Source organism: Oryctolagus cuniculus, chromosome 7 (genome assembly GCF_051225735.1).
Source record: "Oryctolagus cuniculus isolate XC-2025 breed Fujian yellow rabbit chromosome 7, ASM5122573v1, whole genome shotgun sequence".
Classification (NCBI taxonomy): Eukaryota; Metazoa; Chordata; class Mammalia; order Lagomorpha; family Leporidae; genus Oryctolagus; species Oryctolagus cuniculus.
Genome location: NC_142873.1, coordinates 44,597,718 through 44,612,500, shown reverse-complemented (window position 1 = coordinate 44,612,500; position 14,783 = coordinate 44,597,718). Strand labels below are relative to the sequence as shown.

General features: G+C 55.9%; 1 protein-coding gene across 6 annotated transcripts in view; it reads left to right on the top strand.

Annotated features, from left to right (window-relative positions):
• Nucleotides 1–14,783, top strand: part of IL6R (interleukin 6 receptor) — a 48,916-nt gene that overhangs the window by 991 nt on the left and 33,142 nt on the right. For 2 of the 6 annotated variants that reach the window (XM_008264378.5, XM_051858640.3), the window contains exon 1: nucleotides 1,957–2,509. The exons of 1 other annotated variant lie outside the window; for it this stretch is intronic. In XM_008264378.5, coding sequence (XP_008262600.3) covers nucleotides 2,257–2,509 — 253 coding nt within the window. In that variant the 5' untranslated portion in view covers nucleotides 1,957–2,256. Of the gene's footprint in view, nucleotides 1–1,956; nucleotides 2,510–14,783 lie in introns of those variants that run through there. 3 more of the 6 variants (XM_008264375.5, XM_008264376.5, XM_002715338.6) reach the window with 3 other exon arrangements.

The following is a 14,783-nucleotide window of genomic DNA, read 5'->3' as shown; positions in this document are numbered from 1 at the left end:
GTCTCCCACATGGGTGTGGCAGGGACTCCAGTACAGCTACTCTGATTTGGTATGGGGGCATTCTAACCATCATCTTAACCGTAGGGTAAGTACTCACCCTCAGACCTCTTAATGTGAACTGTAACCCTAACAGTTTGTATATTGTTGCTCTTACCTTATAAATCAGGAAACGGGCTGAGAGAGGTTAAGTGACTTCCCGAGATGCACTGTCAGGAAGAGGCAGAGTTGAGATGGGAACTGGATCCGCCTGGCTCCAGAGCAGAGGCTCCCCACCGAGGGAGAGAGGGAGAGAGAGAGAGAGAGAGAGAGAGAGAGACAGACAGAAGTGCTTTGATTGCAGAAGCCAGGTGGGGCCCCAGTTGCTTGTTCTCGGTTTCATTATCCTCTGCTAGACTCTCCTATGGGGCAGCCACGTGGCCTCACGGTGGAGACACCTGTGTCCCACATCAGCGAGCCTGGGTTTGCTTTCTGGCCCTGGCTCCTGACTCCAGTCTCCTGCTGATACAGACCCTGAGAGGCAGTGTGTGGGTCCCCACCAGCCATCAGAGACCCAGAAGGAGTTCCCCGTCACTGTGGGCACTTGGAGAGCAAACCAAAGGAGGGTGGCTCCTCTCTGTGTCTCTGCCACCCAAATAAGTACAGAGCAATTTTTGAAAGACAAGGAAATTCTCCTATCTGAGCCAAGGCCCTTAGCAGCCTTCCGGTTTCTGTGGTCCCACACAATATTTTCAGGTCTGCGTGATCCACAGAGAGGAAGGGGCAACCACAGTGGGAACCACCCTGCCGCCCTTTGGCAGCCCCATTTTAAACAACAGGAGAGAGCGCCGATGGCCAGCGTCCTTTCTTCCCATGTGCTGGCCTGGCTGAAGCAAGCCCACCCAAACAAGCCCCATCGTGGGTGGTGTCGGTGCTCATGTCTGGTGCACCCAGGGGGGTGGTCCCACCGGCAGATTCAGATGTGTGGGGTCTGAGGACTGCATTTCAGGAGCCCTGTGTCTCTGGGCCATGTCCTGCCCCTCTGGGGTACTGTCCGGCCGTCCCCATTCCAGCTGACCAGGAGCCCTGGTCTGGGGTTAGGATCCACCTGAAGCCCACCTTGGGGATGCTCAGTCTCCTGAGCAATCGCTGGTCGAGAAGCTTCTTAGCCTGAACTCATTTCAGCTTTTTTCGTCCTCTCCAAATTTGGCTCAGGAACCACCGTATCAGTTTCAGGCTATGTGGGAAACCTTGGTGGGCCCCTTCCTGCAGTCCCTGTGGTCAGTCCGGGGAGTCAAATGCTGGTTTCTGTCGAGTCGGGAGGGTGTGTGTGCAAGTTCTGACATCTGAGGGAACACCTGTGGCCCAGAAACTGTGACAGGTGTTTAGACGCCAGCTTCCAGAATTTTCACTGTAACCCTGTCCAGTGTAGGCTCCTTCTTTCTTCCTTTATTTATCTGAAAGGCAGAGTTACACAGAGAGCATTAGAGATCTTCCATCTGCTGGTTCACTCCCAAATTGGCCAAAGCCAGGTAGAAGCCAGAAGCTTCTTCCAGGTCTCTCACACAGGTGCAGGGGCCCAAGCATTTGGGCCATCCTCTCCTGCTTTCCCAGGCCATCAGCAGGGAGCTGGAAGTGGAGCAGCCGGGACTCGAACCTGCGAGTGTAGGGGATGCCGGTGCAGGCGCGCTGAGCGCACCCCGGCGGTCTTACTTCTGACAGGTGAGGATAGGGAGGCTCAGATTGTGAACTGCAGTCACAGCCGCGGTAGAGGGCAGGTCTGGATGGAAACCCAGGTCCCTCTGAGCGACTCCAGAGCGCAAACCGGTTTTTTCTCGCCGCTGCTCCGCCTGTGAGGAACAGAAGCCGAGCGCTCCAGAGAGAGGAAGCGGGAATCTGCTGGGGTCAGACCCAGACGCCGGGGGTTTTAGGGCTCCGCAGGTGACTGGCACACCCGGGGCTGCGAGGCGCAGCTTTACTGCGCGGGGCAGCGGCACACCCAGGTGCCTCTTGCACAGCGCAGTCCTGCTCACGAAACCAAAAATCAAAAGCGAGCGGGTGAGCGGCGGCGGGCCTGAGGGAGGGGCCCGCGGGCCCCCGCCCTCCCTCTCAGGTGTGGCGCGGCGGCAGGAAGCCACCCCCTCCGGTGGGCCGGGGCGCGGGGCTGTTGCGCCATCCGCTGGGCTTTCGTAACCGCACCCTGGGACCGCCAAGAGACGCTCCAGCGCGAGTTCCTCAAATGTTTTCCTGCGCTGCCAGCACCGTCTGCCGCTCTGAGTCATGTGCGAGTGGGAAGTCGCGCTGACACCGAGCCGGGCCAGAGGGTGCCGCGCCGGGCCGAGGGACTCGCGGTGCGCGCCGCGCGCCCGCCTCCCGGGGATGGCGGCTGCCTTCGGGGCCCGAGCCCGCCTTGCCCTGGCCGCCCGGGTCACCAGCCGAGGAGGAAGCAAGCTGGCCGTCCGCTGCGCGCTGCTGGCCGCCCTGCTGGCTGTGGGGGCCGCGGCACTGGCCCCGGGGGGCTGCCCCGTGCTGGGTAAGGGCTTGGGCGCCCGCGGCGGGCTGGGCAGCGGGTGGATAGGGGAAACCGCCGTGGCCACCGCAGTCAGCGGAGAGATTGGAGCGGGCGAACAGCGGTGTGACAGCTCCCCTTTCTGTGGCGAGCTGTGCTCCCTGCGGGCACAAGGTGCAGGCCCAGGGCCGACCGGCTTGCTCGGGCGCCCCCTGCTGCGACTTCGGTCTTGGGCCCCGCGCGCCCCGGGGCTGTCTGGTCTGTGGCTGGGGAGCGCCCTGCGGTCTGTGCGCAGGGCTAGGTGTGTTCTCGGGAACCCGACTCTCCAGTCTGTTTTCCGGCGCCCCGCGTTTAAGTCTCGCACAGCTGTGCCCGCAGTGGCGCTAACCGACGATGAACGCGGGCTGCCCCTAAGAGGGTGCTGTTCCCTGCAGCTGCTTAGGGCCAGCCCTCCTGTCCCCCCTTGCTTTGGGGCTGTGTGTGTGTGGCACCCCTCTTGGTTCTGCCCCAACGGCTGGGTGTCTGTGTGGGTGACTGACAGTGTGCGCTGGCGCTGAGCCACAGACCCTACCTCTGCGGCTCTCGCGTGGTGGCACCAGCTCTGGCCAGCCGACTGCTCTCCTCCCAAGAGTGACACTGAGCGGGAGGCTGGTGAGGGACTGGGACCTCCTGAGGCTGGTCCAGGCTGGCCTCCCCTTTGAGACCAGGGTTGGAAGCCCTGGAGGGGCGGGGTACTTGCTCCTGCTGAGTGGTGTGCCCCACTGCGGTCCCAGCTGCCTGTCTGGTCTTTCCTCTAGAGCAGCTGGGCAGCTGCCAGTTCCAGGTTTATTTGGGGGTCTGAAGGCTTCTTTAAGACTACAGTGGAAAACTAAGGGGCAGCGTGCCGGCTTTTGGAGCAGGTGCTGTCGGCTGTGGCTCTAGCTACTCCGACCTGCTGTGCTCCTGCCCCGGGTGAACACTCGGCTGGGTCTCTCCCAGCTGCAGGCTGTGTGCTGCAGCTGGAGGCTGGGTTCCAGGGCCTGCAGCCTCTCTTCTGCATGGTTGTGGTCCTTGTGCTTGGAAGAGGAAAGGGAGGGACCCCTTTTTCAATACTGGCAGAGCTGCCACTGGTGATGGATGTCTCCTGCTGTTTGCTGAGCCCCTGCTGGATCCGCATGTCACTTTGTCTGACAAAGAGGAGGCTGAGGGTCAGAGAGGTGGAGAAAGCAAGTTCTCAGGTGCGATGGGTGGAGGCCCACCCCCTCCCGTGACTCTAAGACCCACAAATGTAGAGTTCCACCAGTAGGCCGGGCTGGGGGTGGCTAGGGACAGTGGAGACTCTCTCCTCTGGCTGAATGCTGGGGTGGAAGAGGCTGAGGGAGGGGAAGTGGAGGTCTGGGCCTGCCCATCATGGTGTCAGGGGCGGGCAAGGCAGGGTGGAGGTCTTGGTGGGCTTCCTCGCCTGCCACTCTGCCTGCGGGACAAGGCACCTGCCCCAGGGGCCACTGCTGCAGGTGCCGCTTCCCTTTGCTCTTACGTGGCTGCCAGGTCCTTGGCTACAGCCTGCTACAGCCAATTCCCCCTTTTCCTGGGGGGTCCCAAGGTTTGGACAGCCTGTGAAAGGCAGAACTGAGAATCTGGGGAGGAAGTGAAAGCCCTCCCGGTTCAGAGGGAAAATGCAGAAATGTCAAAATACCCAGCTTCTCTCCCACACCCACACACCCAGCCCGTAAACTGGAAGGTGAAAAGAAAGAACTGGTACAGGAAGCGTGGAGCAAATGAGTGTGTGTCCCGCTCCAGAGCAGCGAGGGGCAGCGGGCAGCCGAGCTGGAGCTGGCTTAGGGAGTCCCCCGGCTCTCCAGCCGGCACGGGCTCACCTGCCCCGTGCCCAGGCAGAAGCTGCCGGTGCTCCTCAGGTGTGTCTGCTGTCCAGGGGGCCTGGACGTCTTCCAGAGGCTCTGCTGGGCTTGGCAGGCCTGGATGTGGGGGAGTTTCCTCTTCCTTCCACAATGTAAGCAATGCACAAACAGGCACTTGTTGCACCTTTAAGTATCTCCAAGTCTTGTTTTCAGCATCTAAATTTCTCTTTAGGGCAGCCTCTGCTTTGCCCCTGGGGCCGACCTGCACCCCCGCCTCACCCTAAATCGGTATCTGTTGCAAGAGCGGCTCTGGCCCTGGCACCAGAGTTGGGGCATTGTGAGTGTGGGGTGGAGGCTTGGTAAAGCTGTCGATTCTGGGCCTTCGCCCCAGATTTATGGAGTGTGAGCGAGCAGAGGGGAGGGAGGTCTGGAAACGTCCTTTCGGCTGCGTGCCGCTCGTGAGTGTTTAGGCACTGCCCGGTTTGAGGATGTCCACCCATCTGGTGTGACTGAAGACTTGGCTGGAGTCCTTCCATCACGGGACTCCCCGTGGCAGAGTCTCTCCCAGTTTTGTCCCTGTCCCTTGTTTGTACATCGCAGCAAACATTGGCTGGATTCCGGGAAGTCTGTGAGGCTCACATGGGATCAGCCACACAGATTCCTCCCAAGAGGAGATGGTCAAGTGCAAAGCATCACGCCTGGGCTGGCCCCCCCCCGCCCCGCCCCGCCAGGTGTCTGTAAGAACTACACAGTGACCTGGTCACTTTCTCACTGCCCTGAACACGAGCCTCTTTCCTCTTCTCTTCTTTCCCTGTCCCGCCAGGCCAGCCTGCCTGGCACAGACGAGACAGGCAGGGCGTTCCCGGTCACCAGATCTACCCTGGGTCTGAAGCTGCGGTCTCTAATGCACAGCCACTGGCCACCTGCAGCTTCTTAAAGGTAAATTAATTACAAGTCCACCAAGTGAAAAGTTAGTTTTGGAGCTGCGCTGGTCACCTGTCAAGTGCGGCAGAGCTGCGGGTGGCTGGTGGCTGCGGTACCGGACAGCGCGGCACAGGGCAGCCTCCCCATTGTTCCAGAAGATTCTCCCGGGCGGTGCTGGCCTGGAGCACCGAGCAGCTTCTTCCAGAGGTTTTCCATTGTTCCTTTTATTTCTCTCTGATTTCCCCTCTCCTTCAGCTGAACACCGCTCTCTTGTGCAGACAGTGACGCAGGCTGTGGAGCCAGACAGCTCTCTGCCCCGCCTTGCCATGTGAAGATGACTTGACCTTGGGTAAATGATTTAATTTCTGTGAGGTTCAGTGGCCTCATCTAGAAAACATAAACACTGGGGCCGCTCTGTGGTGTAGCAGGTAAAGCCGCTGCCTGCCACGTCGGCATCCCATGTGGGCACTGGTTCAAGTCCTGGCTGCTCCTCTTCTGATCCAGCTCCCTGTTAATGGCCTGGAAAAAGCAGCAAAAGATGGCCCAAGTGTTTGGGCCCCTACCACCCGTATGGGAATCCCGGATGAAGCTCCTGGCTCCTGGCTTCAGCCTGGCCCAGTGCTGGCTGTTGTGGCCATCTGGGGAGCGAACCAGAGAATGGAAGATCTCTTTCTCTCTCTCTCCCCCTCCCCCTCCCTCTCCCTCTTTCTCTGTAATTCTTTCAAATAAATAAATACATCTTAAAGAGAAAACATAAAAATCCATATAATCAATCCTCCATGTCTGTGGAGTCCACATCCGCAGATGGATTGGAAATATTTTTAAAAATCGCATCTGTACAGACTTTTTTCGTCATTTACTCCGAAAGCAATGCAGGATAACAACTATTTGCGTAGTATTTACATGGTACGAGGTAGTACAAGTCATCTACAGATGCTTCAGGTCCACAGGAGGATGTGCAAAGGTTAGGCACCAATGCTATGTCCTTTACGTAAGGGGTTTGAGCTGCCGTGGCTCTTTGGTATCCTCGGGGCATGGGTAGAGGCCCTGGACTCAATCTCTCCAGGACACTGAGGGATGACTGTATTACCTCCCAAGGTTGTTGTGATTCACGGAGCTAAGTGCGGTGTTACGCAGAATGTTAAGAAAATCACTAGCACGCAGGAAGTGCTTAGATAAGAGGGCTTCATTGTTCCTTTATTCTAGAAATATGTATATAAATATATATCAAAATATATAGCAATATCTAGCTATACTGTGTTCTAGGCACTATTTTAAGAGCTGGAGATGTAGCAGGTGAACCAATTAGACAAAATCCCCAGCTTATGGGAGCTTCCTTCTAGTGCGGAATGTTACTGAATGGTGTAATGTATAGTATGGTGGCTACTTAGCGCTAAGAGGGGAAGATAAAGCAGGGAGTCAGGCCCTGTGCGTGTGTGTTGGGGACAGGGTGGCTGTGGAGCAGGTATTCTACGTGGGAATCTGCAGTGAGAAGACCTACAGGGAATATGAAAATATTAAGTGAGTCCTTACACTCCCACCTTGAGTGGGAAAACTCCTGTGGCCTCTTTAACCACCTGTTCTATCTGAGGGTCTGCTCCAGTCTTCCACACAACTCCCAGGGGTCCTGGGTGCTGGAGAAGCTGGGGGCTGTCTCTGCAGAGCCCTTGTCTCCGGCTGAACAGGGAAGTGCTAAATGTCAAGTCATCAACTGTAAGCTGCATGGGAGGCTTTGCAGAGGTGGCCCTGAGGGTGCGGTAGCAAAGGGGAAGATGGCAAAGAGTGCTCTGAGCCTCAGGCTGTCTGTGTAGGTGAAGCCCCTGGGGACTTTCTCCCGGGGAGTTACTCTGTGTGCTTTCCCCTCCCTTCTTGCCTCCAGATCAGGGCAGAAGAGGCCAAAAGTCCCTACTGGTGAACTTCTACCCCAAGGAGTGAGCCCAGAGCCCCTACCTTCCAGCAGCTCCCCATGGCACCTGTTCTCTGCATCGGTGCCTTTCCCATCAAAGGATCCTCTGGTCCTCCCGTCTCTATGGTGGCTATGGTTGCCATTGCCACCTACTGAGTGCTAGCTGTGTGCAGGGAACTGGGCTCACCTTTTGCATGCGTGATCCGGTTTACTCTTGGCAACAGGAGCACTGGCCCCTTGCACGAAGGGCATAGGCTGCAGCCCTGCTGCACCGGAGGTCATCGGTCAGTGGTCACTGCTGCCTGGGTGGAAACGGAGTTGTCCACTGGACAACCTAGGGGAGATGCTGAGAAGGAACTGGACACCGGGCTCAGAAACTGGGGAGTGAGGACGGAGCTCCAGCTAGGAATCTGGGAGTCGTCTGTGGGCAGATACGGTTTTAAGCCTTGCGATCACCTTGGGTGAGGATGTAGGGAGAGAGGGGAAAGGCGCCGGGCATGAGCCCTGGGCGCACCCACCCTCTGAGGCTTCAGGACGGGGAGCCAGCAATGAGGCAGTGCGGCAGGGAGCAAGCAGGTCAGGGGAGCTGGTGTTCTGAAAACTGGATGAGGACGAGGTTTCCAAGAAGAGGGAGCTGTGTCATCAGGCAAGAGGATGGTGGGTTTGACCAGGAGATTCGGCAACAGGCAGGTCACTGCTGGTGACCTTGACCTGGGGAGTTTTGGCAAAGTGGGAGCCAAAGGCCGGTGGGAGAAGATGCAAGAGAGAAGGGAGGGAGGCAGTTGGAGCCAGCGAGTGTAGACAGCTCTCGAGGAGGCTCGCTGTAAACAGGAGGAAAGCAGTGCAGGGTGCCTTGGCGGATGACAGGGAGGTTTTTTTTTTTTTTTTTTTTTTTTTTTTTTTTTTTTTTAGATGAGCCTACGTCAGCATGTTTACTTGCTAAGGGAGAGGATCTGGTGGAGACCAAACAGTTGACAGAGAGGTGAGAATTGCTGAAGCAGCTGAGTAGGCGAGATGAAACCCAGGCTGCAGGCGCAGAAGTGACAGCCCCTGCTCTGCACCTGGCTGTGTTCACATCACCTGTGTTGCCAACGGCAACCCCTCTCCCCTTCCCCAGAAAGGGGCAGCAAGGTGCTCCTCTCCTTTCCCAGTGTCCTCATGGGGAACTGCCACACCACAGGACGGGGTGAGAGTGCCCGCTGCTGTAGGGCCCCGGGGCGTGTGGGGGCCGTCGCATGGTGGCTTGCTCCTTCTGTTCACCCTTCCGGTCAGATGGCCTTGGTGTGGCTGCTCATCGCTCTGCGTGAGCTTCCCCCATCTCAGAGGGGCCGCTGATGTAGCCGGCGGGCAGGCCTGTGTCCCCGCTGTGCACACTCACCTGGGAGGGGACCTCTGGCTGAGGCATTGCAACCCTTCGAGCATGGTAATGCCCTGGACATGGCGACAGGGAGAGTGGTGCTTGGTTGCCGTCATGGACCCTCTGAGCCTGTTTTGATGGGAGGCCAGGGGGCAAATGGTGTTCATGTCGTGGGAACCACCATGGCAGTCCCATCTTTGGAAAGCTTGCGGGTGTTCTAAAGCACTCCTGAGAGTTTCACATTTCCTGTCTCTCTCTCCTTTTTTTTTTTTTTTTTTTTTTTTTTAAGACTTATTTGAAAGGCAGAGCAACAGAGAGAAACAGACAGACATAGACACAGGGAGGGACGGAGACAGAGAGACAGAGATATCTTCTGTCTGCTTTTTCACTCCCCAGATTTCTGCAACAGCTAGGGCCAGGCTGAAGCCAGGAGCCAGGAACTCCATCTGGGTCTCCTACGAGGGTGGCAGGGCCCTGAACACTTGAGCCATCTTCTGTTGCTTTGTGGAACAGGGACCGGCGCTGTGGCATGGTGGGTAAAGCCGTCACCTGCGGCACCGGCATCCCATACAAGCATTGGTTCAAGTCCCAGCCTCTCCACTTCTGATCCAGCTCCCTGTTAATGAGCCTGACAAAACAGCAGAAGATGGCCCAAGTGCTTGGACCCCTGCACCCGGGCGGCAGACCTGGAAGAAACTCCTGGCTTCTGGCTCCTGGCTCCTGGCTTTGGATCAGTCCGGCTCTGGCTGCTGTGGCCTTTTTTGGGGAGTGGACCAGCAGACAGAATATCTCTCTGCTTCTCTGTAACTCTGCCTTTCAAATAAATAAGTTAATTTTTTTCTATAGATTTCATTTATTTATTTGAGAGGTAGAGTTAGAGAGAGAGAGAAGGAGAGACAGAGAGAGAGGTCTTCCATCTGCTGGTTCACTCCCTAAATGGCCGCAACAGCCAGAGCTGGGGCGATCCAAAGCCAGGAGCCCAGAGCTTCCTCCAGGTCTCCAACGCGGGTGCAGGGGCCCAAGCGCTTGGGCCATCTTCTGCTGCTTTCCCAGGCCACAGCAGGGAGCTGTATAAGAAGGGGAGCAGCTGGGACTCGAACCAACACCCACATGGGATGCTGGCGCCACAGCTGGAGGCTTAGCCTACTACGCCACAGCACCAGCCCAGTCAAGGCTTGCATGCTTGACCATGGGGCCCAATGGACTAGAATTTATTTATTTATTTATTTTATTTACTTGAAAGTCAGAGTCACAGAGAGAGCAAGATCTTCCTGTCTGCTTGTTCACTCCCCAAATGGCCACAAGGACTGGAGCTGGGCCAAGCCGAAGCCAGGACCTTCTTCTGGGTCTCCCACATGGGTGCAGGGGCCCAAGCACTTGAACCATCTTTTGCTACTTTTCCAGGGGCATCAGCAGGGAGCTGGATTGGAAGTGGAGCAGCTGGGACTTGAACCGGTGCCCATATGGGGTGGTGGGGTTGCAGGCAGTGACTTAGCCCATTGTACCACCATGCTGGCCCCTTACTGAATCCCCTTTCAATGGCCATTCAGTTGTTGCCCAGGTTGCTGTCACAGACAGTGCTGTGAGAAATAGCATTGTGTCTCCTGGAGGTTGTGTGTGTACAGGTGCACGTGCAGGATCTAGTCCTCAGAGCTGAACTGAGAGGTCAAAGGCCCTGTGAGTTGTAATTTTGAGAGTAAATGAGAGGTGTACCAACTTATGCTCCTCTCCCAACAGCACCGTGAGGGTGCCTGCATCCCCACACCCTGGCCAGCAGTGCTCTCTAACTGATTTGTATGCAGAAAATGGTATCTGTATGGAATTCATTTGCATGTATCTTATCTGAGATTGTATGGGTTTTTCCCTGATAACATACATTTGTATAATCTGTTTCTGCAATCTGCCTATTCATATGCATTGCTCATTTTTTATTGGGATGTTGATCTTTTTTATCATTTACTGGAACTCTTAATGCCTTTAGTCCAATCCCTTGTGATGTGAGTTGTGAATCTTTCCAGTTCATCATTCAGCTTTTTACTTTTTTTTTGGTAGTAGAGGGTGTTTTTTGCCACACATTTTTTTAAACTCAAGTTAAATTTATCCACCATTTTCAAGGCTTCCAGGTTTTGTGTCATGTATAATAAGACCTTCCCAGTACAAATATTATTTTATTTATTTACTTATTTTTATTGCATTTAAAAGGCAGTGTGACACAGAGAAGGAGAGACAGAGAAGAGAAAGAGATCTTCCATCCAATGGTTCACCCCCAAAATGCGCACAACAGCCAGAGCTGGGCCAAGCTGAAGCCAGGAGCCAGGAACTCCACGTAGTCTCCCACATGGGTGATAGGGGCCCGAGCACTTAGGCCATCATCCACTACTTTCTTGGGTGCATTAGCAGGAAGCTGGATTGGAAGTGGAGCAGCTGGGACTCCAACTGGCACTCTGATATGGGATGCTGGTGTTGCAGGCGGCAACTTTACCCTCTGCCACAGCACCAGTGCTATGCCAGTATTATTTTAAAAAGTCCTCTCTCTGCCCACCCCCGATTCTTTTAAGAATTTTAGAAATTTAAATATTTGGTCCATTTTGAATTTATCATGTGTGAGTTCTGAAATCTGGTTCTGCCATGTTCTCTAGCGATCACCAGACATTCCCAGTATTGAACAATCTACCTTTTCCCCACTGATTTTAGAAGTTAGCTTTTTTTTTTTTAAGATTTATTTTATTTATTTGAAAAGCACAGAGAGAGAGAGAGAATCTTCCATCTGCTGCTTTACTCCCCAAATGGCTGCAAAGGCCAGAGCTGGGCCAGGCCGAAGCCAGGACCCAAGAGCCTCTTCCAGGTCTCCCACGTGGGTGCAGGGCCCCCAAGGACTTGGACCATCTTCGCTGCTTTCCAGGCGCATTAGCAGGGAGCTGGATCGGAAGTGGAACAGCCGGAACTGGAACCAGTGCCCGTGTGGGATGCGGGCATTGCAGACGGCGCCCCAGCAGTTACACCACAACATTGGCCCCTAGAATTTACCTTTCAACCAAATTCCTGCATACTTGGATTTCTGCCCCTTGGTGTGGTGAGCAGTTAGAAGCACACATTCTGAGGCCCAGTTGTCTGGGTTTTGGATCCGGTGTCACACCTGATTAGCTGTATAACCTCCGCTTCCTCTTCTGTCAGATAGGGTACAGGGAAGTTCAAGTCAGGGACCCAGGGAACACACTTGGAGCAGTGCCTGTTGGAACTTCCAGTCTCTCCTGTCGCTTTCTCTTTCTCGTCCTGCGCCAGTGCCGCACTGTTTTAATTACTGCCACCTTGCGATACACCTTGATACTTGCTGCAGCAATCCCCTGTCGTTGCTCTGCACTTTCAGAATTTTCCTGACCGTTGTTGCTGGTTTACTTTTCCATTGGAACTTTATAATCAATCTGCCTACTTCCAACAAAAAAGGGCTTTCTTTTTTAGGATCAAGTAAACTTCAGATTAATTTAGGGGGCATGGACCCATTTATTTATTTATTTGAAAGATTTATTTATTTATTTGAGAGTCAGAGTTATATGGAGAAGGAGAGGCAGAGAGAAAGGTCTTCTATCTGCTGGTTCACTCTCCAAATGGCTGCAACAAACAGAGCTGCGCTGATCTGAAGCCAGGAGCCAGGAGCTTCTTCTGGATCTCCATGCAGGTGCAGGGACCCAAGGACTTGGACCATCTTCTACTGCTTTCCCAGGCCATAGCAGAGAGCTGTATCGGAAATGGAGCATCTGGGACTTGAACCGGTGCCCATATGGGATGTGGGCACTGTGGACGGCAGCTTTACCCGCTGTGTTACAGTGCCAGCCCCAGCATGGACCCATTTATAAAGCTGAGCCTTCTGCCACCAGAAAACGGTTGGCCTGATGGGGCTTATTTATAAGGAAAGCGCCTGTCCAGGCTTCCCAAGGGCGGGTGTGCCTGTTGCACTTCTGTCTGAATTACTTCCTTCACGGTGGAGTGGAGTGAGCAGGCCAGTGTGTGCAGGTGTGTGTGGGTTCATGAGCTCTTGGCCTGGGGTGTAGGGAGGGGGAGCTGGGGGTGTGCACTGCAGTGTGGGGGGACCTTGGGCCTGAATGGGAGTGTCTGGCAGTTAGAACCTGTGCACAGAAGAGTGACAAGTCGAACTACTTGACAAATGCTCATAAGCCCAACACAGCCCTGGACCCGGCCCTCAGCTCCAGGAGCCGCCCCAGGTGGAGAGGGAGTCACACCTCCCCCTGGGACTTTAAATCCTGGTGTCCTCTCTAGAGAGGTGAGGAGGGAGGGGGTTGGCAGGTGCAGCATGCGGTGGGTGGGGGGGCAGCAGGCAGGTCCCCTCCACACCTTCCTGAAACGCCTTGCAGAAACCCCGACTGGGACCAGGCTCCTGGTTAGATGCCAAGGGCAGGCACATCCAGAGCTGGGACAGGAGGATCCTCCGTGCTGCACTCCTGGGAAGGCCAAGGGCCGTGGAGGTGGCCAGGAACCCAGAACATGGAGCCCAGGGGTTGGGCGCCGGCTGCACCACATGCCGGTGGCATGACTGTGGGGCCCCGGTCCTCCTCCTTAGGAAAAGTGAGCAGGTGGCCCCGAATCCTCATGAAGAGCCTCCTTATCTTGGCACCCGCTCGCTGGCACTGCCCCTGCCCTCTGCCTCCTTCTGGGCAAAGTCCCATGAGCATCCTCCCTGGCCATCAATGCCTTCCTTCCCCGGCCTGCTCAGCACTGCCTTAATCTGTATTTCTCAACCCTCTCCTTGGGGTTAGCCCAGGGTGGGGGCCTTGGGTGGTTCGCCACCCTCCGTAGATATCTTTTCCTCTGATTAGTTTATAATTACAGAGGGTGACCAGGCCTGACCTTTCTGGGCTGCGGCCAGGTGGTTATCTCGGGTGCTGCCAGGGAGGAGGGAATGTTTTTGTCCTGAGGCCCGGGGCCTCCCACAGGGTCTCTGAGTCAGCCTCCAGCTCTACCTTTTTATGGGTCCAAAGGAGCCTCCTGCCAGCCTCTCTCCCAGCCACAGCTGCGGTCCGTGGTGGCTGGAGAGGAGGGCCCAGCCAAAGTCAACACTAACTCCGCCAAATACAAGACAAATACGAGCAGGTACAAGAAGCACAAGCAGTTCGCGGGAGGGCAGGGGCGGGCCTTCCCTGGGGAGCCTACAGGGCATTGTGGACAGGGAGGGGTTGAGAGCTGAGTTAGGGAAGGGCTCCCTGCACCCCCCCCCCCCAACACACAGCTCAGAGCCTGGAGGAAGCCTCGAGAGAGCCAAGGGGTGACTCCTCTCCTTTCCTCTCCTCTCCTCTCCTCTCCTCTCCTCTCCTCTCCTCTCCTCTCCTCCCCTCCCCTCCCCTCCCCTCCCCCCCCTTTCTTTCTTTCTTTCAAGATTTACTTATTTGGAAGGTAGAATGACAGAAGAAGAGAGAGATGAGTGAGAGAGAGAGAGAGATTTTCCATCCTCTGGCTCACTCCCCAAATGGTCACAACAGCCAGAGCTGGGCCAGGCTGAAGCCAGAAGCCTGGAACTCCATCTGGGTCTCCCACATGGATGGCAGGGGTCCAAGCACTTGGGCCATCCTCCGCTGCTTTCCCAGGTGTGTGAGCAGGGAGCTGGATTGGCAGCAGGGTAGCTGGGACATGAAGCTGCGCTCTGATATGGGATACTGGCATCAGAGGCGTCAGCTTGACCCACTGCACCAGCCCCAAGGGGGTGACTGGATGTCTGAGAGAGACCCCCATGACGAGGAGGCTCACTCACACCCCTCACAGCCCAGGGTCCCCTCCTTCCCACTCTGTGGGAGTGGAGAGGTCTGAGAAGAGCAGGGAGGAGGTGGGGAGGAAATTGGGAGAGAGGTAGACGGAGGCTGGGCAGCCTAGAGGAGGGGTGCTAGGTAGTGGCGGAGCAGAGCGAGGTACCTGGGCCAGAGGAGCGGACGGCTTCGCACAGACCCACCTGTGCCCTGAGCAGATCCCTGCTCGCTGGCGGTGTGTATCTGGGCTGCTTTCTTAACTTCTCTGATCTTGTGTTGCCTCAGCCATGGGTCTGCCTCCCCACAGGGCGCTGTGAGGGCTGGAGGGCCCCTGGGTAAGGCACCTGGCAGGGGTAGGGATTGTAACGGTTGTTCCTGCAGGGGGCCAGGTTCAGTCAGGAGAGGTGATGGAGAGCCCTGGGAGCTTGTCCTGGCCCCTGTGGGACCCAGCACTACATTGCTTTCCATTTGGATCTGAGGTGCCTCATTCTTCCAGAAACTTCTCAGCACCCACCCTCTT